The 12,047-nt window shown below is 40.7% G+C and overlaps 1 protein-coding gene across 2 annotated transcripts in view; it reads left to right on the forward strand.

Annotated features, from left to right (window-relative positions):
• Positions 1 to 12,047, forward strand: part of zgc:112980 (uncharacterized protein LOC503706 homolog) — a 72,188-nt gene that overhangs the window by 8,274 nt on the left and 51,867 nt on the right. For both annotated transcript variants that reach the window (XM_043711293.1, XM_043711292.1), the window contains exon 2: positions 5,455 to 5,563. In XM_043711293.1, coding sequence (XP_043567228.1) covers positions 5,473 to 5,563 — 91 coding nt within the window. In that variant the 5' untranslated portion in view covers positions 5,455 to 5,472. The remainder of the gene's footprint in view (positions 1 to 5,454; positions 5,564 to 12,047) is intronic.

Raw genomic sequence — 12,047 nt, forward strand, 5'->3', positions numbered from 1 at the left:
GGGGGAGTTGAAATGTTGGGCCACTGGGCGGTGTGGTTGATTGGTGCGGGTGTCTCGGAGATGTTCCCTAAAGCGCTCTGCTAGGAGGCGCCCAGTCTCCCCAATGTAGAGGAGACCGCATCGGGAGCAACGGATACAATAAATGATATTAGTGGAAGATAGGCAGGTAGGACAAGTCATGGGGACAGTGCTGAGCTGGAAATTTGAGTGCAGCTCTAACGATACTCCAGAAGCTTGACACAAAGCTTGCACCCACAACTGATGCTCAGAAGCAGTACTGTGTACCATTTACAGGATGCAGTACAGAAAATCGCCAAGGGTCTTTGGACAGCTGCTTGCAAACCCACCGCTGCTGCTATCTGGAAGGAAAAGGGCAACAAATACATGAGAACAGGACCATCTGCAAGTTCCCCCCCAAAACACTCCATATCCTCACGTGGAAATGTGTTACTGTTCTTTCAGAACCTACAGCAATACAAGACGGTAGCTCACCACCAGCTTCTCAAAGGCAACTAAAATGGGCATTAAATTCACCCAGCCAGCAATGCCCACAGCCTATGAATTTTTTTTTGTTTTAAATTAGCCCTTCCCAGTTTAGAACTTTTATTCCTGTTCCATCCTCATCCTTTTTCATAATAATCATAACTCTAACTGAGTTATGGTCACTATATCCAAAATGCTCCCCTACCGTTGTACTTTCCACCTGCCCAGGCTCAATTCTAAATATTCAATTCAAAACTGACTTCCCCTTTTTGGGCTTTCTATATACTGGCTAAAAAGGTCTCCTGGATACAATTCTTTTTTAAGAATGTTGCCACCTCCCTATCTTGCACAGTAAAATTATCTCCGATAATATTTGGGTAGATAAAACCCCCCTGTTATTACTGCCTGATAGCTGAAATTTGATTTTTACGTATATGATCCTCTATCTCTCTCTGTTTTGGGGTCTGTATATAGTCCATACCCAATAGCATATTTGCCCCTTTTGTGTTTTTACTTTTACTTTTATGGTCTCATTTGATGATCCTACCAAGACTTCGTCTGCTCGACACTATAATTGATTCCTTAGTAAAGGTGGGCGGCACGGTGGCACAGTGGTTAGCACTAGTGCCTCACAGCGCCAGAGACCCGGGTTCAATTCACGCCTCAGGCGACACCCTGTGTGGAGTTCTCCCCGTGTCTGCGTGGGTTTCCTCCGGGTGCTCCGGTTTCCTCCCACAGTCCAAAGATGTGCAGGGTCAGATGAATTGGCCATACTAAATTGTCCGTAGTGTTCGGTTAGGGGTATGGGTGGGTTGCGCTTCAGCGGGTCGGTGTGGACTTGTTGGGCCGAAGGGCCTATTTCCACACTGTAATGTAATGTAATCTAATCTAAATATTATGACAACGTCCCCACGCCCACACCCATCTCTATCTTGTCCGAAGGCCCGAAACTAGGAATGTTTAGACCAGATCTGCCAGTCCTGCCCATCTTTCAGCCAGGTCTTGATCATATCTATGACATGTGCCCACATGCCTGTTTGTGTCCACAGCTCATCTAACCTTTTTCCAAACATGTTTTGATTTCTTCATTTCTTTTTCCCATTGTTTCTAACATCTGCAAGATTTGTCTGATCGTTCAGTGAACCAAATTAAGCTGATGCAATTCACAAACAAACAAGTTATGATTATGTGATGATTGCTCCTTTCTTGGCCCAGCAAGCATTTTCCTTTCAAAAATACCAAAGAATTGCAGATGCTGGAAATCCGAAACCATTCTGAAGAACGGTCACTAAACCTGAAAAGTTAATTGTGCTTTCTCTCCACCGATGCTGCTGAGTTTTTTTCAGCAATTTCTGATTTTGTTTTTAGTATTTTCTTTTCTGACCTATCTACTAAGTTTTTTTCAGGTCTTGTTGTATTGTCAAAATCATCAGAATTAAGCTCAATAAAGAATTTTAACAAATGCACCGAAGTGACATGAATAAAAATGTTATGTGGTAAAACCAGAATCTTGTATGTGTCAAAGAACAGAATATCAAGTGAGAACCAAGCAGAAAAAGGGGCGAAAATCCAATTTGTTATTTAAACACCCATCTTGGAGGCTAATTAAAAAGCTGCATTGGCTTTGAAATTAGCATCACATACAGACAGGATGGTTAAGAAGGTTAAAAACAATGAGGTAAAAACAATGACTGCAGATGCTGGAAACCAGATTCTGGATTAGTGGTGCTGGAAGAGCAAAGCAGTTCAGGCAGCATCCAGAGTAGAGTGGGGGGGTGGGGGGGGGGGATGAAGGTGATAGGTCAGGGTGGAGAGGGTGGAGTTGATAGGCGGAAAAGGAGCTAGGCAGGTCGGACAAGTCCGGACAAGTCATGGGGACATTGCTGAGCTGGAGGTTTGGAACTAGGGTGAGGTGGGGGAAGGGGAAATGAGGAAGCTGTTGAAGTCCATATTGATGCCCTGGAGTTGAAGTGTTAAGAAGGTGTTTAGCATGCTTGCCTTTGTTGCTGAGACCTTTGCATATAGGAGTTGGTATGTCATGTTGAGGTTGTACAAGTTTTAGTGAGGCCTCTTCTGGAATAGGAAGGGACTGGTGGGTTTGAGATATAAAAATAGACCGGAAAGGCTGGGACTTTTTTTCGTTGGAGCGTAGTTGTGAACTTTTCTCGAGGTTTATAAAATTATGAGGGGCGTAGATAAGGTGAATGATGAGGGTCTTTTCCCTAGGATAGGGAAATTCAAAACCAGGGTGCATATTTTTAAGGTGAGAAGAGAAAGATTTAAAAAGGACATGAGGGGCAATGTTTTTATATGGAGAGTGGTTCATATGTGGAATGAACTGCCAGAGATTGTGGTGGATGTGGGTACAGATACAACACTTAAAAGCCATTTGGCTAAGTACATGAATAAGAAAGATTTTGGAGGGATATGTGATGAGTTTAGTTTGGGAACTGGTTGGACCAAAGGGTCTGTTTCTATGCTGTATGACTCTATGGCTGAGTATTAAGATCAAATCACTTGCCATGTGATCTTGCATATGAAGCAGTGTTTCAAGAAAGAAATAACATTTAAAGTGAGGCAATATAGTATAGCAAGTGCAGACAGTAACTCTCATAGGAAATTATTTCCATATCAGCAGAGACTTACAAAACATGTGCAATGTAATTTAATGTCTTTGTTTCAACAGTACTACTTTTAAATCTTTATCCCATGCTGTTCCCCCTCATGCCATATCCACTATATTATTTTCGTCCCTTTTGCATTTCATTCCCATCTCTCTTCCGTGCCTTTATTCTGTGGCACTCGTACCATTTCCAAGTTGCCCCTTTTATCTGCTGTATCATTTCCCCCCACTCCAATCCCTCCAGTAAGATAACTTTGGTCTCCCATTACCTTTTCTTTTCTATTCCCCTCTATCTTTTGCATTGCACCTTTTAAAATGTGTAAATGACCAATTTGACTTGTATTCAATGTCAATAACTGGCTTTCGCTGTCATATAATTTTAATTGCAAATTTTTGTTTTATTTTTGGTTTAGTGTTAAATTTAGTTTTCAGAATCAACCTGTTGAGACACAAAATAACACATTAATTTGGCAGGTTGAGCCTGAACTCAGACCTCCTGGGCAAAAGGTACAGACCATAAGACTGGGGAGGAGAAGTAAATTATCCGTCCTGTCGTGTCTGCCCAGTTATTCAATGAGATTGAGCTGATTTGATAACCCTCAATGGCACCTTCATGCCGTTGCCCATAATCCTTGATTCAAAGCCTGTCTGTCTCAGCTTTGAATATACTTAACTGGGGGAACGTTGAATTCATCTTGATGACAAGATAGGGAAAGAGTGCAGTAGAAGAAAATAGAGTACGTGGAGATGGTGCCCAAAGAGAGAGAGGACAAAACAACATGTGGCAAGCAAAAATATTGCTGATGAGTTAGGCCGAAAGCAAGCTAGAAGAACAAATGTCCATCTTCCACAACAGCACGAAGCTGCAGCATTGATTTTTTTTTTGTAAATATTTTTATTGAGAAAAAGATTTTGAATTTTTTTACAAAAATGATAAAATTAGTAGAATAACGATAGCAGTAAACAAACTACTCCACAAACAATTTAAAAGATTGTGAGAGGATTTGTAGCTCGGGTGTTCGTTGTTATGGTTCTGTTCGCCGAGCTGGGAATGTGTGTTGCAGACGTTTCGTCCCCTGTCTAGGTGACATCCTCAGTGCTTGGGAGCCTCCTGTGAAGCGCTTCCGTGATCTTTCCTCCAGCATTTGTAGTGGTTTGAATCTGCCGCTTCCGGTTGTCAGTTCCAGCTGTGTGTTGCAGTGGTCGGTATATTGGGTCCAGATCGATGTGCTTATTGATGGAATCTGTGGATGAATGCCATGCCTCTAGGAATTCCCTGGCTGTTCTCTGTTTGGCTTGCCCGATAATGGTAGTGTTGTCCCAGTCGAATTCATGTTGCTTGTCATTACTTTTATAGGACAAGCCAAACAGAGAACAGCCAGGGAATTCCTAGAGGCATGGCATTCATCCACAGATTCCATCAATAAGCACATCGATCTGGACCCAATATACCGACCACTGCAACGCACAGCTGGAACTGACAACCGGAAGCGGCAGATTCAAACCACTATAAATACTGGAGGAAACATCACAGAAGCGCTTCATAGGAGGCTCCCAAGCACTGAGGATGTCACCTAGACAGAGGACGAAACGTCTGCAACACACATTCCCAGCTCGGCGAACAGAACCACAACAACAACTTAAAAGAAAAAAAAACCCTATGCAAACTACAATCCAATAAATAAATTAGACAAAAGAACTCAATTATATCGAGTTGAACCAAGACAAATTAAACTAAGTTACAACACTCAGCAGAACCCCACCAAAGCTCCCCGTCACCGGGACCATCAGCTGGCATACCCATATTTATTCGGAATTCTTCCTTCCAGGGTCCTAGCAAGCCCAATAAGCCCCATAGAATAATAAGAAACTTAATTGATATTTCTTAAAATCTGGAAAGTCTACACCCCCCTCCCCCCCCCATCCCCTGTGGGAGCTGCAATTTGGCAAGCTTAATAAGAGACCACCTATGATGCCATTTCAAATATTTAGACTTGTTGTTTACACCTGACCTATCTCTGTCTCTCAGCTTATCATCAGCAATCTTTGTTTTTCGCGCTCTTGCTCTCTGAAGGGTGATGAATCTTCACTTGACTCTTATTGTGAACACTGTTTTCTCTGTCTACAGATGCTGCTCTGTTTTTCCAGAGTTCTTCAGTTTTGTGACTGTTAACAAGATGACTGTTGTGGGAAGTTTCTATATGCAGTCAGACTCCATTGGGAGCTTGTGATTCATCTGCATTATTGATGCTAATACAAAGGAATTTGTTGCATCCAATAAGCAAAAGCAGCACTGACATCTGCTCAACAAAGCAAATCAATCTCAATGTCAATTTCTCTCTTTACAGTGGTGAGTGGGACTGCAGATGGAGCCAGAGGATAGTGTTATTGTAATAAGTGACACTGAAGGAGAGAATGATGGTGAAAGCTCAGTGTTTATTGTCGAAAATTCTCCAGGTATGACTGTAATAGTTTAAGATTATATAGTCTACACACTAAATAATCTTTCATTTTTTTTTAAAGGCAGTGCTTGTATTTTCAGCAATTTTGATTTGACTACAGCCTTTATGATTGATATAACTGAAATTCATGTTAGGATTGATGACGGTTACTTAACTTTCAAACTCTTGTAGTGCGAGTCCAAATGGTCAAACTGCGTGGTTGGCAAAAAAATGCAGTACTTAAATTCCAAATAAAAAGGAACAGGGATTTGAAAATTGAAATGAAATTGAGGCATCCAATTATTAAAATGAGTCTGGGATAGATGTCTGAATTTACTCTGTGAGCCACTCATTTAGATAATCACAGAATTGATACAGATTAGTAAAAGGTCATTCTGCCCATCTTGGTTGCACTAGCGATGAAACAGCAGAATTGCCACAGTTGTAATATTATCCAAAGCGTCTGTGTGTACACATTTTCTATTAATCAGAACATGAAGCTGCTCTTTAGGGCACAACCATGCCTTAATGAAGGTATAAATGAATTTCTTGCCTTTTAATCTACAGCAAAAATGGGCAGATACTTTTGGGTAGACCCATTTTATAAAAGGATCAAAAGATTTTTTTTTTAAACCAAATTTGATTTCTTAACCTAGGAAAGCCAAAAGACTTTCAAAAGTATTGGTTTATGGCATGTTAGTTGAAACTTTTTTTTAAGTAGGCTTAGTGGTGGATTATACATTGGTAGCAAGATGTTACGTCATGGACTCTTGCTTCAAGTTTGTCTGTTAGTTTTCTCCTAGTTTTTATCTTAGCCCCTATGTTTGTAATAACTATTCTCATTCCAGTTATGTCTGTAAGTGTCTGGTGAAATGGTTGCATCAGTTGTAATTTTCCAAAATTCCCGAGTTCTGCATTGGATTGGAAGGTAGCTGATGTAACTTTATTCAAAAATGGAAGGAGACAGGAAGCTGAAAAGCTAACTGACCTGTAGTTAACATCTGCCAAAGGCAAGATGTTTGAAGTTGTTATTGAAGAAATTATAGCATGGTACTCTGTGTGTAATTACCATAAATGTTGCTATAAATGAGTCAACATGGTTTTGTGGGAGGTAAAGCATGTTTGGTCAATCTGTTGGAGTTGTTTGAAAAGTTAACACATTCTGTAGATCAAGGGAAACAACTAGTGGATGTACTGTTTCCAGATTTCCAAAAGGTGCCACATAAATTTTATTATGGAAAAATAAGAGCTCCTGGTGGAAGGCAAGCATGTTGGCATGAATGAAAGATTGCCTGGCTAATAGGAAATAGCATAGGCATAAATGGATTGTTGCATTTGTAAGTTGGAATGAGTGGCATGCCACTGGGGTCAGTGCTGAGACTGCCACTGTTTACAATTTATGTAAATAACTTGGATGAAGGGACAGAAGATGTGGTTACCAAAATTGATGAGACCAAAACAGGTAGGAAAGTAATTTATCAAAAGGGCGTAAGATTAAAACTGAGTATAAATAGGTTGTGAGTGGATAAAAGTGAGGGAAATGTTGTATAATGTGGAAAAATGTGAAATTGTCCATTTTAGAAAGAATAATAAAGTAGTAGTATGCTATTTTAAATGATTAGAGATGCAGAGGGATCTAGGTGGCATCTTGTGTGAATCATAAAAGCTTAATATGGAGGTGCAGCAAGTAATTTGGAAAGCTGGGAAGTAAATACAAAAGGTTATGTTAGGTTCTACATCCAAAGTCAGTGTAACTGCATGATGAATAATGTGCACTGTATTGTTCACCTTTTATTTAAGGAAAAATGTAAATGTGTTGAATTCTGTTCCCAGAAGATTTATTGGGCTAATACCTGGAAAGTAGTGGTGACTTGGACAGCCTATGTTTGTTCCTCCAGTGTTGAGTAAGATTTGATTGAAACATTTAAGGTCGTGAGGGATCTTGACCGGGTAAATGTGGAGAGGATACGGAAATCCTCCTAGCTTTTCAAGGAAAAATTAGATATGCATTGAAGGTATTATAACATACAGGGTTCCAGATCAAGAGTGAGCATTAAGATCAGACCAGCTAGCTCTTTCAGCTGGCATCGACATGCTGGGTGGACTATCCTGAGATGTCCTGTTTCTGTTTCTCTCTTACATCACGATCAACTGTTGTTACTTTACTGCAGTTGTCTTTTGCTTACTGTTCCACAAATGCAACCATTTACAAAAGAAAACAGCATCTTAACCTGGAGGAGACATCATTAACTTTTCATACTTGTATAGAATTTATGGCACAGAAACAGGCCATTCAGTTGAACTAGTTTTTGCCACCATTTATGCTTCACATGACTGCCTCCCATCCTACTCCTGACCACGTCAGCATATCTTTGATTCCCTTTCTCTCATTTACTTTTGTGATTTATAAATACCATCCACAACACAGTTCACTCAAGCAGCCAGCTGGTTTCAATGCCACACTAATATAGTTGCTTGGGTGGCAGTAGTGCTAATTGGGAGGTTACCAACCTGAATGCAGGCTCACAGGCTGAACTCTTCTCTTTTTTTTTGGCGAAGTACAAGTTGCATTGAGTTTTTATAGAGGGTTTTTCATTTAGACCCAGCAGGTTTTCTTGCCATATCTTGCAAAACCCACCTTATTGGCTACCAGCCCTCTCCCTAGGGCATCCCTATGGTCTGATTCCAAACACTTTTATCATGTATTGTTCCTAGAATAACTTGCTGCTCACCAGGTATCCTGGAATTGAATGTCATTCCTGGTGTTGGTACCATTTTTAAAAGCGCGTTGTGCAACCAGACAAACTCGATTGATCCAGAGTTGCCTTGTACGGTTCCTGATGTTCGTTCCGAACATGACCAACGAAAAAGCAGGCAGAGGAACTTGGGTTCTGCTGAATGCGTACTGCACATGAGGGCTTGCTCTTTCCCTCAGAACCAGCAGTGGATGGCATCGCAACAGACCGTACTACTCTTGTCTGAGGTTGCCACCTGGATCCATACAGTCTTGGCCATCAGGAGGAATACGTAGGAGGTTGGTTAATGGTGTTCTGTATTCTGCCAGTGTAAGTGTCACCATCTTCTCCCCAGTACCTAGCACTTACTTGTCCTCTGTCACAGCACCTGTCATGATCTTCCACTCCCAGTCTTCCCCACTTGTAGTCATGCATCCCAGCTCTGATACCACTAACCCTGCATGCTGTCTGTGTTATGGACGAGATCAAATCCCCTCCAAATACATTTGAGGTGGTCTAGATTCTAATGTTTGTCTTAAAAGCAAGTGTAAGGAAGTTCCAGATGTGATTTGATTGGTCAAACTAGTCAGCTTTAAGCAAAACACACTTTACTTTTACACAACAGCTAAAAGACTTAATATATTATCTAACTATTGTATATACTTGACTAATAGTCCTAGAATTCCTACAGTGTGGAAACAGAGCCTTCAGCCCAACAAGTCCACACTGACCCTCCAAAATGTACCCCATCCAAACCCATTGCCCTGCTCTGTTACACTACATGTACCCCTGACTAATGCACCTAACCTACATATCCCTGAACACTATGGACAATTTAGCATGGCCAGTTCACCTAACCTTTGAATCTTTGGATTTGTCCACATACAAACTGCTTTAATTATAACTTTCACCGCAATTGTTATTTGATAATAGCAATGAAAATTTAGCATAAGTGTTCCTCCTAGGAACAGGGTATTTGTGTTTTGTAGGCCAAGAAAGTTACTGGGTGCCTCATTTAAAAATCCCATAGCAACAGTTAGTCAATCAACAGTCAACACTAGTCAATCATCCATGGCATTGCACATCAGTAATGACTACCGAACACAGTTTTCAAACTAAGGTGATATATGAGGTGCATATTTAATTGGGTCCTTTTTTTTGTACATTATCATAAATTATAAAGCATAGGAGAGAGCCATTCAATTCATCATTGCATAAACTCAAATGGAAATACTACTGGTTTGAACAGGGGACTTATACTTTCTCCATTGTCCTGTTGTTTTCCCTCCCCCTTTGACCTTTATTCCAATTCCCCTTTCAAAATTCCTATTGAATCTATTTCCACCATTCCTTCAGGAATAGAACTACAAATATTTATTTATTATCTCAAAAGGTATTTAAATCAGCTGTACTTCCTGTTCTTTCCTTATTTGATATAACTAGATATGTTAAAAAGCAGAAGGCTAGGGGGTGGTGATGACCTAATGGTATTATTGCTAGTCTATTAATCCAGAAATTAAGCTAATGTTGTGGGCACTGGCAGGATGTATTGAATTCAAATTCTGCAATCTAAGAAGAAATCTGGAACTAAGCGTGTACTAATAATCATGAAAGCGTTGTCAAAAAAAACCCCATCTGGCTCACTAATGTCCTTCAGGAAAAGAAATTTACCCCCCCCCCACCACCCCCGGTCTTTCTACATATGACTCCAGTTAACTCTCAACTGCTCTGAAATGACTTAGCAAGCCCCTCAGTTGTTACAATTGGTATGAAGTTTCACATGAATTGTAGTGGTTCAGGAAGGCAGCTTGCAACCACCTCCTCAAGGGCAACTAGGATTGGGCAGTAAGTGCTGGCCAGCCAGCGATGCCCACATCACAGGAGTGAATTTTGAAAAAATGATGGTAACTTGAGAAGTTAGTTAAGTATAGAGTTTCATAGTAGTGAAAGCTTAGGTAATATGTTTTCAGGGAAAAACAAGTTTACATGAGAGTTTAATGATAAATATAGTCCAAGTAAAAGATAGTTGGCCAAAGCATTTACCTTATATTTCATTCGCCAGTTAGATAAGTCAACGGAAGAGATGTAGAGTCATAGAGATGTATGGCACGGAAACTGACCCTTTGATCCAATTTGCCCATGCCAACCAGATTCCCAACCCAATCTAGTCCCATCTGCCAGCACCCGGCCCATATTCGTCCTATTCATATACCCATCCGGATACCTTTTAAATGTTGCAATTGTACTAGCCTCCACCACTTCTTCTGGCACCTCATTCCATACACCCACCACTCCCTGTGTTAAAAGTTGCCCCTTAGGTCCCTTTTATGTCTTTCTCCTCTCACCCTCCAGTTCTGGACTCCCCCACCCCAGGGAAAAGGCATTGTCTGTTTTTCCTATCCATGCCCCTCATGATTTTATAAACCTCTGTAGGGTCACCCCATAGCCTCCAATACTCCAGGGAAAACAGCTGTAGCCTGTTCAACCTCTCCCTATAGCATAAATCTTTCAACCCTGGCAACATCCTTGTAAATCTTTTCTGAACCCTTTCAACATTTTTCAATAGGAAGGAGACCAGAATTGCACGCAATATCCCAACAGTGGCCTAACCAATGTCCTGGACAGCCGCAACATGACCTCCCAACACCTGTACTCAATACTCTGACTAATAAAGGAGAGCATACCAAACACCTTTTTCACTATCCTATCTACCTGCAACTCCACTTTCAAGGAGCTATGAACCTGCAACTCCAAGATCTCTTTGTTCAGCAACACTCACTAGGACCTTACCATTAAGTATACAAATCCTGCTCTGATTTGCTTCCCCAAAATGCAGCACCTCGCATTTATCTAAATTAAACTCCATCTACTGCTACTTAGCCCATTGGCACATCTGTTCAAGATTCTGTTGTAATCTGAGGTAACCACGTTCGCTGTCCACTACATCTCCAATTTTGGTGTCATTTACAAACTTACTAACTATATGTCTTATGCTCACATCCGAATCAGTATGTAAATGATGAAAAGTAGAAGAAGGTGTTTCAGTCATAATCCGGTGCCAAAGATTGAAGAATGGAACAACTTCAGTTGGAGTAATCACACCTTGTTGAAAAGCATGCTCAAGAATAGTCACACGTGAGAACAATAGCAATGTTCAAGGTCAACCACCTTCTCCTAATATGTTCAGACAATTACTGGGAGAATACTCCATCAGCTATGGAACCTTTGCACAGCTACAATACCACTGATTCATGGCATCAAGTCATGTTGTCATGTTTGATATGTGGCTGAAATTATAGGCTCAGTATATTACTAGGCAAGGAGAATATCAACACTGCCTCAATTTCAGTGTAAAACCATACTTTAGAGATGGTTTGAAGTAGATGTGGCTTATGTGGTGGAATTGCTTGCAGCCCATAAAGAAATGTAATATAACTGAGGAGGAAGATTGTGCTGCTGTTTGATTTTGTCAAGGGAACACCTGTCAAAAATGTGCCCCGTCCTGAAAGGAGCAATAAAAATTCACCTGAGGAAGCAGCATTAGAGAAAGTTGAATGACCAGTGATGCAATACAGAACAGCCTTAGTCATTCTTGGATAAGTGTTTGTGGTGTAAAATTATGTCCCAATACATGTGTGAATCATAATGTAACACATGTATTGGGCCAAGCAGTGGAATGTGGTGAAACGGTTAAAAATTATGTCCCAATTACATGTGTGAATCATAATGTAACACATGTATTGGGCCAAGCAGTGGAATATGGTG

The sequence above is a fragment of the Chiloscyllium plagiosum genome, chromosome 21 (genome assembly GCF_004010195.1).
Source record: "Chiloscyllium plagiosum isolate BGI_BamShark_2017 chromosome 21, ASM401019v2, whole genome shotgun sequence".
NCBI classification, from domain to species: Eukaryota; Metazoa; Chordata; class Chondrichthyes; order Orectolobiformes; family Hemiscylliidae; genus Chiloscyllium; species Chiloscyllium plagiosum.